At 42.5% G+C, this 15,958-nt stretch overlaps 1 protein-coding gene across 1 annotated transcript in view; it reads right to left on the reverse strand.

Annotated features, from left to right (window-relative positions):
- The window catches only part of PLCG2 (phospholipase C gamma 2), an 82,387-nt gene that overhangs the window by 19,036 nt on the left and 47,393 nt on the right, over positions 1-15,958 (reverse strand). The window contains exons 13-22 of the mRNA XM_083370619.1: positions 15,717-15,837; positions 14,252-14,420; positions 11,036-11,140; positions 10,784-10,873; positions 9,197-9,375; positions 7,199-7,399; positions 4,909-5,028; positions 2,756-2,936; positions 1,051-1,119; positions 772-881 (exon numbers count right to left, since the gene is read on the reverse strand). Coding sequence (XP_083226745.1) covers positions 772-881; positions 1,051-1,119; positions 2,756-2,936; positions 4,909-5,028; positions 7,199-7,399; positions 9,197-9,375; positions 10,784-10,873; positions 11,036-11,140; positions 14,252-14,420; positions 15,717-15,837 — 1,345 coding nt within the window. The remainder of the gene's footprint in view (positions 1-771; positions 882-1,050; positions 1,120-2,755; positions 2,937-4,908; positions 5,029-7,198; positions 7,400-9,196; positions 9,376-10,783; positions 10,874-11,035; positions 11,141-14,251; positions 14,421-15,716; positions 15,838-15,958) is intronic.

Here is a 15,958-nt window from a genome sequence, read left to right on the forward strand (position 1 = left end):
AACTGGAATCCTAACCCCTTTCATGACTCTCTTTTCATACTTAGCTTAAATACTTCTTGTCATTCTGCATAATGCCTAGGTATTATATGCCGTGCCTAGGGAAAGTATATATGGGACGCGGTGGCTCAGTGGGTTAGCAGTTCGAAAGCACGTAAAAATGCAAGTAGAAAAATAGGGACCACTACGGTGGGAAGGTAACATCGTTCCATGCGCCTTTGGCATCTAGTCATGCCGGCCACATGACCACGGAGACGTCCTCGGACAAGCGCTGGCTCTTCGGCTTTGAAACAGAGATGAGCACCGGCCCCTAGAGTCGGAAACGACTAGCACGCATGTGCGGGGGAACCTTTACCTTTACCTAGGGAAAGTATATGGTGTATTAAAATAATAAGAGACATTTCACACTTTGCCTGAAAAATGTCACCCATTCTAAAGATTTCCTAGGCATTCTATATGATCCCAGTTTTTTGCACATTGCCAGTACTGCATATAACAACCTCAACGAAAATATGTCCCAAAGGTGCTTTTTCAAATGGTCACTGGACTTTCTTTGTTCTTCCTAGAAGACATTTCGCTTCCCATCCAAGAAGTTGCCTGAAGAAGTGAAACTGAAGAAGCTTCTTAGATGAGAAGTGAAACATCTTCAAGGAAAAATAAAGTCCAGTTGCGTTTTGGGGGAAAAAAACCCTTTGGGACAAACAGGACCTGGATGACTGAGAATCTCCATGGAGATTCAACAATACAAAAAATATATATTAATCCAAAGCTTACCAGCCACCACTTTCTTTGGAGACATTATGAATTAAAGCTCCCCGACAAAATGTCAGCTCATCATCTCTCTTAGCTTGATAGTCGTACAAGGCTTTAACCGTTCTCTGGGGCTTCGAGAAAAAAAAGCAACGGAAAACATTTCAGATCAACAAGTCGGCTGAATTTTGAGAAATGCTAGGAATTGCTTTGATGTTTGAATGGAAAAATTGAAGATAAAGAGTAATTAGCTCCCTGGTGTGTGTGTGTTTTTTTTTTTTTTTGAAGTTGGGTATCACTCACCACAGAAGGTGTTATTTCGGTGGGCTCCACGTACATCTTGACTTCATATAAAGAGCTAGGATCTTTCTCCTAGGTTGAAAATCAAAATAAAACGAGTTACCATCGAAGTCTCAAGTCTTAAGGCATTTTTCCTTGCTTACATTAGCATACAGCAACTGAATATTGGAAAATCTACCGGATTCTCCCTTTCTCCTCACTTTTGGGATATTCCCCTACCCCCCAAAAAATCCAGCACTACTAACGCAAAATTTTGGGGGAACTTTTTTGGTATTTGAGCTATCTAGAAAAGAGAAGCTTTCATAATGACTGATAATTTCATTGTCTTTTAAGATCTAGGTATTTTTTCTTCTTAGTCTTCTGCTCAAAAAAAAAGTACCTGACTTTATATTCAGAGCCATGTTTGTCTAGGTTGCCACCCTAAGCTAATTGTGGGTCCTGATTGTGTTGTTTGATTGCAGCCAGAGTGGTATGTAACACAGAGGATTTTAACAGTCCAAGGTAGAATCATTCAGCATCTCACACATTTATTTTCTCATACAGCCAGAAATGATTTTGCTGTGGCTTATTTTTATCTGCTTGGGATATAAGATAGTTGAGTTTCTTAATTGGGGTCTGAGGCTGGCTGGATTGAAATCCCCACTTTCCAATCTTGTGCTCTTAAAGTGAGTACATGATTTTAGGGACCATTCTAAAGTGATGAATCGCAACTAAAGGATGCAGTGTGTTTATGGCAGCTTTAAGGGATCAACAATTTATCTAGCACCTTGGCTGCATGTCTTCCTATAAATATCGCTATGTTTTTAATTACTATTATTATTGATCTTACAATAATTATTTTAGCATTCTTTATTTAACTTTATGGGGACATGGTGGCTCAGTGGGTTAGGACGCTGAGCTTGTCGATCAGAAAGTCGGCAGTGTGGCGGGTCGAATCCCGAGCGCCACGGAACAGAGTGAGCGCCTGTTACTCGTCCCAGCTTCTGCCAACCTAGCAGTTCGAAAGCACAAAAAATGCAAGTAGAAAAATAGGGACCACTCCGGTGGGAAGGTAACAGCGTTCCATGCGCCTTTGGCGTCTAGTCATGCCAGCCACATGACCACGGAGACGTCCTCGGACAAGCGCTGGCTCTTCGGCTTTGAAACGGACATGAGCACCGGCCCCTAGAGTTGAAAACGACTAGCACACATGTGCAAGGGAACCTTTACCTTTTTATTTAACTTTATTTATAATACAATGAAGAGACTACATCCCTCAATTATCTAATTATCTCAGAACCTAGGAGGGTAGGATGGTAGAAAGAAATCATTAGTTGTCAAGAGTCAATACTGACTCGAAGACAGAGAGAAAGGAAAGCCACACACATGTATATCACAGAATAAAATAGTAAACAGAGCTAGAAGGGACCTTGGAGGTCATCTAGTCCAACTCCCTGCTCAAGCAGGAAACCCTATGACATTCCAGACAAATGGTTGTCCAGTCTCTTCTTTAAAACTTCCAGTGATGGAGCATCTACAACTTTTGAAGGCAAGCTGTTCCACTGGTTAATTGTTCTCACTGTCAGGGAATTTCTCCTTAGTTCTAGGTGGGTTCTCTCCTTGATCAGTTTCCATCCATTGCTTCTCATCCCAAAAATCACAAGTATGACCAAATGCCAAGCTTCCATAAGTGGTTTTTAAGCACCCATCTTAAAAAAGAGGGACCTACCATGCTGTAACGCTCCAGAAGTTCCTCAGTCACTGGATAGCGCAGCCTCATCTTCCTGTACAGGGGGTGCTTCTCATAGTAGTTCACCAGCTCCACTAAACTCTCAAAATAAGCAGAGGTTCCCAAGACAAAGAGACGGCCTTCTTGTTTAATTCGACAATGCTTCACTTTCCCCTCCGCTCTGCAGAAGAAACAAGGATGGCCTTTTTTTAAGGCAATCTGTCTGTGAGCAGGAATAGCCCTCAGAATTCCATATTATTTATGTATTTAATTTAAATCCGGTCTTTTATTAAGGCAGAGAAGATCCAAGACAACTTCCTCCTTCCATTTTCCCTATAACAACCTTGTGAGATGGGTTGTGCTGAGAGAGAGGGACTGGCCCAATGTCACCTAGCTGACTTTCATGGTTAAAGCAGGACTAGAACTCACCGTCTCCTGGTGATTGGCCCAAAGTCAACCAACAGTCTTTCACAGCTAAGGCAGGACTTGAACTCACCGTCTCCCACTTTCCAGCCTGATGCCTTAACCATTAGACCAAACTGGCTCTCTATTTTGCTGACCCTTTGCAAACAGAGATGATAGTTTATGGATGGCTCTATTTCCTGGCATCCGCAGGAGAAGAGGCACAAAATATTTGCAAAGGGAGTATTAGAGGATCTGTTGACTCTTTGAGGTACACCAGGCAAGAAGCACATCCATGAGTAACAACACTACCCTTATTCTAAGGTTACATTAACAGAATCTTGAAAGTCTGAAAGACCTTCTCTCTACTTTCCAGAAAACTACAGATGGTCCCTTCTGAGACATCCTGTGTCCTTTTTCCTTCTGTTGGCTAAGACACCCTTTGCGTGACAGTTGTCTAGGTTAAGACTCTTCCTCCGTGTCCCAAAGTGATTCCCACAGACCATTATAAGATCTTCTAGCTTCTCAAAAATGTTTCCATTCTCCTGGCTGTTCAATCAGCCTCCTACCACACGAGATAATAAGGTTCATCCCTCTTCTTTTCCTACTGACAGCTGGGACAACCTGGATGGGTAATAAATAGCCATGTTTCTCAGGTTCCATCTTAGCAGATTTGGATTGAACTAGGTGTAAACAGAAGTACTTGAGCCGTGGTGGCACAGTGGTTGGAATGCAGTATTGCAGGCTAACACCGTTGACTGCCAGCAGTTCGACCCTGACCGGCTCAAGGTTGACTCAGCCTTCCATCCTTCTGAGGTTGGTAAAATGAGGACCCAGATTGTTGGGGGCAATAGGCTGACTCTGTAAACCGCTTAGAGAGGGCTGTTAAAGCACCATGAAGCGGTATATAAGTCTAAACGCTAGTGCTATTGTTACTTTCATTTTTAGAGAAGAAGAGAGAATCAGCTAGGCTTAACCTGAGACTTACCCATCTCTGCAACTCTGAGGGCTGACTAAACAGATTATCTAACTCAAGAACCCGTGGACCATGACACTGTTGTCATCTGATTAATCTAACAAGCTTTCGAAGCGTATGCAGTAATAGATGAATCAGTGCTTCAGATATCCCTGATATTCATTGTTTTTTTCTGTGAAGTCAGCCACAAGGCCATTCTGAAAATTTATCTAATCGTCATCCCACATGTTCTGTACCAGCCTGCTACCAGCCCTGCAGAAAAAGCAGGGACAACCCCTTTACAAATGGCAAGAGGCTGGAATAAAGCCTGCCAAATTTATTAACATAAAACAGAGCAAAACAAGACACCAACCATGAAACAGGAGCTATCAAACAGGAACTATTCAAGCGGTTGCCTTCAGCAAACCAGCCCTCCCACACATTCCCCTTAAATACAGTTCAGGGCGTGGCCTCTCTCTGCCTCCTTCCGAGGTGCCCCATTGCCTTCCTCTGTTTACTCCTGATTGACTGCCTCCTGCGTCGGGCGTCCTTGAACAGGGCCAGCTGTGGGTCATCTTCATCCACGCTGTCAGGCTCACACAACTGGGTCTCCGTCGTGACCAGGTGGGAGGGGCCTGGCTGAGGGCTCTCATCAGCAAGCTCTCCAACCCCCTCAGCAAGCTCTCCAACTCCCTCAGCAAGCTCTTCAACACCCCCCTTCTCCTCTGAGTCGTCCGACCCAACTGCCGAACCCACAGGCTGACCCTGAATCACAACACCACGTGTCTTATCTTACCTGAAAGTTATGGCATAGGAATCCAGTTCATCTCTCTTTCTTATCAGGAAGGCTCCATCCCTTGGAATCCGCATCAACATGTCTTCTGCTTCTCCACGGCTCAGGTTGCTGTAATACCAACTAACAGAGACAAAGGGGGTTGCAGTTTCAAACTTAAATCTCATTAATAATAGCAAAGAGGGACACCAGAGGGTGAAAGGAGCAGAGAATTCCTTTGTTCCTGAAATCAACAAGTTACTCTTGAATGTTGATACTGTTGGCTTTTTCCTTTCCTGCTGTCTAAATCCAGTCCTTTAGACCTCCAAACCAGTGGTCAAATATAGGTGGGGAGCTAGTACCAAGATAAGGTTTTCCTACCAGCTCAATTCCAGGTGGACTGAGGAAAAAGAAACCACCTCACCAAAAACTACCCCCTTAAACCCAATTTCAAAGGTACAGACAGAAGAACTGTAAGAGTTAATTTGCAGTCGTTTCGGAGGTGAAGAAGCACTGTAAGCAGGGCTTTTTTTCTCATAGAACGCTCAGAACGGAGTTCCGGCAACCTTTTTTGGATGGAACCTTGTAGGGTAGGCAAGGCGGGTTGTATGACATGTGTGAGTTCCGGCACCTTTTTCTTTTACAAAAAAAAGCACTGACTTTAAGAGTTAATTTACAGCTTTAAAGAGAGGACCAAATGAAGACACAAGCCTGGAAGATCATGCCTATCCTCATTATCCAGAGTATAGTCTGATTTAGCAGAGGGGTCTCCAAAATGTGGCAACTTTTAAGACTTTTGGACTTCAACTCCCAGCATTCCCCAGCCAGTATGGCTGACTGAGGAATTTAGTGAGTTGAAGTCCACAAGTCTTGAAGTTGCCAAGTTGACAGACACCTGATTTTGCAGAAAGACAAGCATAGGGTGATGTAAGCTCCAACTACCATTCTAAATCTTATTGTTTTGCCTTTGAGCCATGTTTTATTCAAATTCAGCTAGAAAGCAAGTTCTGGGAGGATATTGGCTTGTGAATCCACTCAAGGACTCTGACCAAACTGTGGGCAGATAAGTTGCCCAAGGATGGGAAGCTTCAGAACGTCCATCTTTTCTCTAAAATCAAACCCTCTGATCTTGTTTCACGCAGGACTGGAGCAGGTGAAGATTTAAACTAGTGGCTGGGAGCTAGAAAGCTGTATCCAGATCGCTTGGTTCATCCCTACAAGTCCCAACAAATGCTATAAAACTTAGCTGATCAAGCTAAATTTGCAACCTAGTTTAATTCTGGTTTGGGGAACCAAAATGAAATGTATGTTTATTCTAGTCTAAAGAGAGAGAGGAGGACCAGGGGTGACATGATAAAGAGACTTCCAATATTTGAGAGGCCGTCACAGAGAAGAAGAGGACAACCTGAAGGCAGGACAAGAAGTAATGGATGGAACTCATGAAGGACAGAACCAAATTTCTTGACTGTTAGAACGATTAATCAGTGGAAGAGCTTGCTTCCAGAAGTTGTGGATGCTCCTTCACTGAAGGTTTTAAGAAGAGATTGGATGGCCATTTGTCCAAAATGGTATAGGGTCTCTTGCTTGAGCAGGAGATTGGATTAGAAGACCCCCAAGGTCCCTTTCAACTCTGTTGTTCTGTATTATTCTGTAATCCTCTGCCTTAAGACAATATTTCTCCATCTAAACCATTTCACTCCTTGGACTGGCAACAAAGGATGAAGTGGGTACCTCAGAGACAGACAATTACCCATGTCTTCCTTTGAACAAGAGGACAAGGGTATGTTGTAATGTTAGACACCTCACACATATAAGAGAGTCAGACGGACAAGGCTGTGGCTTCCAGCTCATGTGCCTATGCCAAGAGGCTCTACCAAGCACTACTTCTCAAAATTTTCTCAAGAGAGAAAAGCCAACCCAAGAAAAAAAAATAACACCAAAAACTAAGCCGGATAAACTGCCAGAGAGACAAAATCCATAAATGGCAAAAGCCTGCGGTCTTAAAAGGAGAGAAAGTAAAGCAAGAGAATCCTCCTCAATTTAACATCTCCCCATTCTCTCTTGGCCAAAGGGTTAAATATCTTAAGAGCTTAGACTGTCCCCAGAAAGTTTGCAGCTCTTTCCAGACTGCTGAGGTTAAAGTTGCCTATTCAAGGCATAATTCAGCACTGTCGACAGTTTAGCTGGCTTTCCTTGTTGCTTTCAATCAAATTCTCCCTCTGCCACCACAGCAAAAGACCAACAGCAAGCTTCAGTATTAAAAATAGCATTTCGCCCCACCCTGGAATTTTTTTTTCCCCTCGGCTCTACGTACTTCTTAGATTCGTGGGGTTTGGGATTCGGGACGGCATCAGTCAAACGCAGCTCAAACTCAGCGCACCGTAAATGGGCTTCTTTGTAATGCTGGATGAGGTCAGAAATGCTGTCGAAGGTGAGGTTGTTGGTCAGGTAATATTTTATCCTGTCTCCATCTGAAGAAGAGCGGATGTGACAGTGTTGGACTCTACCTGATCTCCTAGGACAAATGAGGGAAAAAGAAAGTTTAGTGGGGTTTTTTTTTTAAAAAAGAAGTCTTGTTCTTCTTTCAATTTGTGAACTGCAACTGTTTGCACCTGGAAAAAGAGAAAGGAAGATTGAAGGGAACTGGGTCTCCTCAATTAGGCAGAACAGGAATAAGATGGAGGGCCCCTGGGTGCTCCCTAAGCATGGCTGTTTTTGTGCAGACGTTTCATTAGTCAGCTAGGTAATATCATCAATGCTAGAAGGGAGTGGGGTTTGGGAGGAGTAGGAGGGGAGGGACAGTGGGGTCCTTGGTGCTCTCAGAGTTCAGTTGTTCTCTTGCAGACATTTCCTTACCAATGTAGGTAACATCAGTGCTACAAGGGAGTAGGATTTGTGGAGTGTAGGAGAAGGAGGAGGAGCATTTCATTACCAATGTAGGTAACATCAGTGCTACAAGGGAGTAGGATTTGTAGAGTGGAGGAGGAGGAGGACTATAGGGTCCTCGGTGCTCTCTGAGCTTGGTTGTTTTCTTGCAGACATTTCATTACCAATGTAGCGAGTATCATCAGTGCTAGAAGGGAGTAGGATATGTGGAGTGTAGGAGGAGAAGGAGGACTATAGGGTCCTAGGTGCTCTCAGAGCTTGGTTGTTTTCTTGCAGACATTTCATTTTTTAATTTTTTTTATTTATTTTAATTCCATTTATATCCCGCCCTTCTCTGAAGACTCAGGGCGGCTTACAAGCTTAGCAGTAGCCTTCGTTCTATGTACATGCCTGCTTATTAGGGCTTTCACACACACCCCAAGCGGCATTATTACAAAGTCAGCTGGGTCCTCATTTTACCTACCTGGGAAGGATGGAAGGCTGAGTGAACCTTGAGCCTGGTGGGACACGAACCTGCACTAATTGCAGGCAGCTGGTGTTACTTAAGGAGGCATTAGCCCACTGCTCCACCAAGGCTCTTATGATGTTGTTTTCTTCTTGGTAATTCCTTGATTAGACTGTTTATTGCTTTGACTATATGTGTGAGACAGCAGTTCCTTGACTGAGATAAACAGAGAGAGCAAACCTCACTGCCTTCCAGCACTGATGATGTTACCTAGTTTGGTAATGACACATTTGCAAGAAAACCATCAAGCTCGGAGAGCACCAAGCACCTCACTGTTCAACCCTGAGACACAAATATTCTCATCTAGGATTTCAATGATATATAATGACAATCCTTGACTTACGACTTCAATGGAACCTGCCCATCATGGTTGTAACTCATGATGGCGAGCCACAACCTGATTTTTTTGTGGAGATTGTTAAACAAGCCATGGTTTGCTATGGGCTGCTTTTAGCAAAAAAAAAAAAAAAACAAACCAACAAGAAAATGCCAATGTTGGGCAAAATGTAGGCTAGCTGGTTGAACTGAGGTCCAGACTTCTTAAGTTTGGCAAGTTTGATAAAGCACTGCTTTACTTCCTTAGTCTTGCTTCTAAGGCGGCCAAAACATAAGAACAAATTCAGGAAATAGCTTGCTTAGCTCCTAAACAATCGACTCAGCTAAATCAGGATGTTTTGTTTTTCCACTTCCAATTAAGTATTACATTTCATAACAGGTCGACAGAAAGAGGAGAATTTGGGCACTGGGGGGGGATCCCTTGTGGCTTACATTGAGCCCGATTCAGCCTCCCTAAATTGACTCATGTAACCGGCAGAAGTTTTAGGACATTTCCCCCCCCCCAAATGCGCCGTCCTCCCCAATGAGACAAAACTTGATTCATGCGCCAAAAGAGGATAAAGCATGTTCCAAATGAGCTCTTACCAGAACGAGAGGGTGTAATCTTTTGGGTAGGCTTCGCTCTCCCTGACCAAAAAGGTCCCGTCTTTGCCACCCATCTCAGCACAATATTCCTGCAGAAGCTTTTCGGCTGTCGTCCTCCCTTCCGCCATCTTCCCATGGAACCATTTCTCGCCGTAGTGTAGCTCCGTGCTTTTCGCTTCCTAAAATATAGCGAGGAATATTTCTTCAGTTGGTCCTTCCCTATGGATCACATGCAACTTGTCCTTGACTTACAACCACAGAATTTTGGTTACTAAGCGGTGCAGGAGTTAGGTGAGTCATCACATGACCAGATCGCATTTTATGAGCATTTCTACTGTGGTCATAAAAGGGACGCGGTGGCTCAGTGGGTTAGGACGCTGAGCTTGTCGATCAGAAGGTCGGCAGTTTGGTGGGTCGAATCCCGAGCGCCGCGTAACAGAGTGAGCGCCTGTTACTCGTCTCAGCTTCTGCCAACCTAGCAGTTCGAAAGCACGTAAAAATGCAAGTAAAAAAATAGGGACCACTCCGGTGGGAAGGTAACAGCGTTCCGTGCGCCTTTGGCGTCTAGTCATGCCAGCCACATGACCACGGAGACGTCCTCGGACAAGCGCTGGCTCTTCGGCTTTGAAACGGAGATGAGCACCGGCCCCTAGAGTCAGAGACGACTAGCACGCATGTGCGGGGGAACCTTTACCTTTTACCTTACTGCGGTCATTAAGTGAATCACAGGGTTAAACACATCCGGATTCCCCAATTCATTCTGCTTGCCGGAAGCCAGCTGGGAAGGATGGAAGCTGCAATCAAGTGATTGCAAAACATGGGAACCATTGTCAGTGAGAGCTGGTTGTCAGTTTATTCGAGTTTATTACAATCAAAGGCAAAGAGACCAAACCATGCAACTGTGGGAGGGTGGTGTGACAGTCCTACCTTTGAAGTTTATTTTTCCAAGAGCGCTGTCACTTTGAACCATTGTTACATTTTATTTTTATTTATTTTAATTCCATTTATATCCCGCCCTTCTCCGAAGACTCAGGGCGGCTTACAAGCTTAGCAGTAGCCTTCATTCTATGTATATGCCTGCTTATTAGGGCTTTCACACACACCCCAAGTGGCATTATTACAAAGTCAGCTTAATTGCCCCCAACAATCTGGGTCCTCATTTTACCTACCTCGGAAGGATGGAAGGCTGAGTCAACCTTGAGCCTGGTGGGACTCGAACCTGCACTAATTACAGGCAGCTGGTGTTACTTACATGAATGTAAGTCAAAGATTACCTGTACTCATGAGCAGCTTGGCCAGATTTGATAGGATTGTAATAGTTTACCAATCATTTTTAGCTGCTGGTTGAAATATCACCCACCTTAGAAGCGGGGTAGCTGCTGGCTAGCTTTGATGTAATTTGATTGATTTAATTTTTGATGCGATTTTAATGCTTTTATTTAAATTTTAGATTTAATTTTAACTTCGGATATCATTTTTTGCCTTAATTTTGATTTAAATCTTCCGGAAGTCGCTGTGTGTCAGGTGGCACGTGAACTTAATAAAAAAATAAATAAGTAAAATACATAACACGAGCAGTTTACATACCTTTGGGGGTTCTTCCTCGGCATTCTGTTCTATGTCATCACTGAAGGAGAGCTTTCCATTGGCTATAGCACAATAATGACGAGTCCATTCCTACAAGGCCAAAAATGGTTGAAAGACAACTTTGCCGTCCCATCAGAAAAAAGATAGCAATAAACTCCTCAAAATATCTCTCTCCCTCCTCATTTCTCCATGATGAACGTCAGCTACAAAGGAACTTCTGTGCTAAACGGGAGAAGTAGGATCCTTGTTTACCTGGTCAATGGTGTCCCACATGTATAGTTCCCCTTGTTGTTTCTTTTCCTCTTTCTTATCTTCTGTGTTCACATCTACATCACCTTTGGGTCCCAATTTTTTATGCTGGTGTAAACGAAGAAAGCAATTATGAGAAACGAACACCTTGGATGAGTTCTCCAAGATTTTTCCCTTGAACTTCGGCTCTAAACAACATCCTTAAAAAAGACAATGCCCTGTTCAAACAGTACGAACATCTTCTGCTCCAAGACCAACCACTTCCTCTTCACTTTCCCATGATAATAACTTATGCTGGTCCTTCACTGTTGACCAAGACATGATTTGCTGACCCAATCTGTAGCATAATTTAAGGGCTGGCACACTGTCTATCTTGGGATATGTGGTTATGAGGTAACACTTTCTGTGTAGAGGGGCCTCTGAGGCAATTTTTGATCCTTGGCAACTTATCTTCGGCTAGATTTTTGGATGTGGTCTGCCGCCGTTTTCTTCCTAAGACTGAGAAAGAGGAACTGGCCCAAGGTCACCCAGCTGGTTTTCGTGTCTAAGTTGGGCCCAAAACTCATAGTATCCCTATTTCTAGCCTGGTCCCTTTAACCAGTACACTAAACTGGCTCTCTTATTTGGGTTAGTCTTGATTTCTGATGAGTACATGGGTGAATTCCTGAAGTTTTCCTGGCCACTTTGGGAAGTGGTCTGTCCTTGCTTTCTTCCTACGGCTGTAAGATATGGACTGGGCCAAAGTCACCCGGTAGCTCTGTGCATATAAGGCATGATCTCCTCAAGTACACCACAACAAACTCTTAATGTATCACTTGTTCACCTATAAGCCCGCCAACATCTTTTGAGATTGAAGGCCACTTGGCTTCAGGAATGTCTTAGTTTAGTGAGTTTACAGAAAATCCCCAGAGATACATAGATAGTCCTTACAACCATTCATTTAGTCATCATTCAAAGTTACAAAAGCAACTTTGAAACGTGACTTATGACCATATTTCAAACGACCGTTACAGCATCCCCCATGGGACACACGATCAAAATTCAGATGCTTGGCATGTACTTATGACGGTTGCAGTGTCCCGGGATCATGTGATCGTTTGCGACCTTCTGACAAGCAAAGTCAATGGGGAAGCCAGATTCACTTAATAACCATGTTACCATCTTAACAACTGCAGTGATTCACTTAACAACTGTTGCAAGAAAGGTTGCAAAGCGGGGCAAAACTGTCTCACTTAACAACAGAAATCTGGGCTTCATTGTGGTTGTAAGTTGAGAACAACCCGTAGTCTTATTTATTTTGGAGTAAGGAAAATTTCCAATATTGAATAAATTGGTTTTATCTTTGCTTACATGTATTTCTGCTCAGCTGTTTTAAGTTGATTTTACTGTCCTATCTAATTGATTAATTCTAAATACAGAAAATAACCATGGGGGAATATAAATTGTTCAAGAAACCTACATAAATTTACTGAAAATCAAAGTCTCTGTCTACAACCTGATTGTATATGGCTTACTTACTTTGGAAAATTCCAGTTTCCATTATTGAGGATCTCTGGCACTCAAGCTTAGTATCACAATGGTGCGGAATGCTCAACAAATTGACTTTGAAACATACACATGCAAAAGTCAATTTCCTTTGCTACTCCCAGTGAAATTTTCTGTATTTCCAGGATTTGTTCATGAGAAAGATAAGCCTGCCAAGATGTACACCTGCTTTGTTGCTCAGAATTATTAAGCACAGATGAATTGTTTTACGGTAGGCGGTGGTTAGAAATGAAATTATTCTAATGAATGCTGAATTTCTGATCTGGATGAAAGCTGGCTTTTAACTGTAGCAAATTTAAGGCGTACTGCTTCCGTTTTAATGCCACCATGTGCTATCATTAGATTAATATCACCATATTTTAAAAAAATAATGCATTTGCTGGAAAAAAAGATAACAGATTTCAGCCCTTCCTCTGTGCATAGCTTAATAAAGCTGCTGATCACCAGCTGTAAGCAGAACTGCTAACCAGCAAAAATTGTCAAAAAACATGATCAGGTGATGGGGGGATACTGCAAATGGACGAAAAGATGAGCTGAGTGCCCCAAATGCATGTGTGTGTGTGTGTGTGTATGTGTGTGTGTGTGCGTGTGTGTGTGTGTAGCAACTGGGGTCCACTCTAACTTCAAATCATGCTAATCTACCAGTTGTAAGTCAAGGATCACCTGTACTTACAGACAGGTGGATGGATAGTTATAATGAAACATAGTTATCCTTTGCTGAAACTGTTTTGCAGAGCTTCATAAATTTATTAAAAAGCCATTTTAGAAAAATCTTTCTTAATGTGGCATTGCCTTTCATCATCATCATCATCATCATCATCATCATCAGAAGAAGAAGAAGAAGAAGAAGAAGAAGAAGTTGGAAGGGACCTTGGAGGTCATCTAGTCCAACCCCCCTGCTCAGGCAGGAAACCCTATACCATTTCAGGCAAGTGGCTATCCAGTCTCTTGTTAAAAACTTCCAGTGTTGGAGCATTCACCACCTCTGGAGGCAGGTTGTTCCACTGGTTAATTGTTCTAACTGTCAGGAAATTTCTCCTTAGTTCTAGGTTGATTCTCTCCTTGATTAGTTTCTATCTGTTGCTTCTGTTCACATAGTGTGGTGGGATGGAGGGTTTGTTGTCACTGTGTGTTGGGGGGAGAGAGCACAGGGGGAGGCTCAGCTAATCTCAATGTACACATGTTGTACTTTGACAATAAAGGTTTATTATTCTTGTCCTGCTTTCAGGTGCTTTGGAGAATAGCTTGGCTCCCTCTTCTTTGGGGCAGCCCCTGAGATATTGGAACACTGCTATCATGTCACCCCTCACCCTTCTCTTCATTAAACTAGACATACCCAATTCCATTCTTCTATTACTCCTTTTTTCTTTTCCTCTTTTTCCTTTTTTTTAATTAAGTAAACTTTTAAAAGAATGAGCGGACAGATGGATGAATTGTAGAAAGACAGCACCGTACCAAATCCAAAGCTGGAGAAGAGAAATGAATAATAAATTTAAAAAAAACCCATCTTGGTGCATTTCCTAAATCTTGATACTTTCTACCATCCAGGGAGAAAGTTCTCAAGAACAGGAAACTGCCGTCTCAGTTCCCTTCAAGAGAGCAAGGCAAAGGGAGACAATTAAGCATCCGTGCACTTTATTACATTTTCTTTTTTCACTGCCAACTCCAACTTACCTTGATGATGACTTTTCCTTTCAACTGAGTTGGGGACGGGAGCTGATCAGCACTGGCTTCAACGGGCTTTGCTAGAAGCTGGTCTCCGAACACTTCCCTGAACACCTTTGCGATGTGACGCTGCTGCTCCACGCTGCAATGCTCTTCGATGGACAAGATCACTGGGTACCTTCAGCAAGAGAGAGAAATACTCGTGAAGAGGGTAATAGGAATCCCCTTGGATCCATCATGACTGGGGTAGACTAATGTTTAGTCCAGTGTCTATGGAGATTCTCCATCTTCCAGGTCATGATTGTCCCAAACATGCTTTTTCCAACAGGCAACTGGACTTTCCAAATTTTTCTTTAAAAAAAAAAACATTTTGCTTCCCATCCAAGAAACTGAGCAGGGTGTTGGCTAGAAGACCTCCAAGGTCCCTTCCTACTCTACTGTAGTCTAGTCTAGTCTAGTCTAGTCTAGTCTAGTCTAGTCTAGTCTCGTCTAGTCTACTCTACTCTACTCTACTCTACTCTACTCTACTCTACTCTACTCTACTGTAGTCTACTCTACTCTAGTCTACTCTACTCTATATTCTATTCTTCTGTCCGGTGGCATCCCACCCATACAACATACTCCCCATGGAAGTAGAACAAATAAGATTTTTTTTGCAATATTTTTGGCACCTGGCCATGGTTTTCAAAATATTGTTTGCACTTGAGGTTTGCTGTGTGGCGCATTCTGCTGCATTTTTTTAGCTGCTGTAAAATGTTCTCTCTTCTTGGATGAGAAGCGAAACGTTTTCAAAGGAAAAAAACCCCCAAGAAAGTCTGTTGCGTTTTAGAAAAAAAAAAGCATCTTTGGGTTTAGCCAGGGTTTTTCGTGATATTTGTATCAATTTGGTACTGAGGAAATCGAACAAAGCTTTTATAGCAAAGCAAGTAAGTTTATTCGTTTATTTAGCGTACGGCATCAGCAGAGGTCACGCAATCACTGATATACAACACTAATAAAACACATTGTAAATACAAACACAAATGTTTAAATAAAGCATCAGCAAACAGATGATAGATGATAGAGACAGAGAGAGAGATAAGATAGATGATAGATAGAGACAGATTGAGAGAGAGAAATAATATGTAGAAAATACAACATACAAGATAAAATATTAAAGTAAAATCATGATAAAAATCACCATAATATGGCACCACAGAGTTGCAATCGGATAGATGTTACAATTATTTAATTATAATTAAGTAAGTTACTTCAAGCAATTGACAATAGTCAGGAGGTCACCCTGGATTTTGTGTCACCCAAGTAGAAATTTTGTGAAAGTCTCTTCTAGTCTGTGAGACGACGTTTTTAAATGGCAAACATGCTCGGAAGGTTTAAGAACAAAGAGGGGAATAGTGGAATTCAAAATATATTTGGAGCAGAAAACTCTGAAAAGGATTATTCTTTGGGGTAATTAAAAATGATCAGCACTTACTCAGATGCTACAAATGCGTAGTCCTTGATTGCCTGCACAACATCATCGAATTTAATTTTGGTCGTTCGGGTCCATCCATGATAGATTATGGGCTTCCCCTCGGGACCATCCCAGCAATCCACTAATGCAGACAACCAAAAGTAAAATATTTTAATTGCAACACAGGAAATATAAAGTTAAATAAGAGCATATTTGTAGCTCAGGGGTGAATTGTGAGACCCTTGGTACTTTCTGAGTTTGGT

This window comes from Vipera ursinii, assembly GCF_947247035.1.
Source record: "Vipera ursinii genome assembly, chromosome: 10".
Classification (NCBI taxonomy): Eukaryota; Metazoa; Chordata; class Lepidosauria; order Squamata; family Viperidae; genus Vipera; species Vipera ursinii.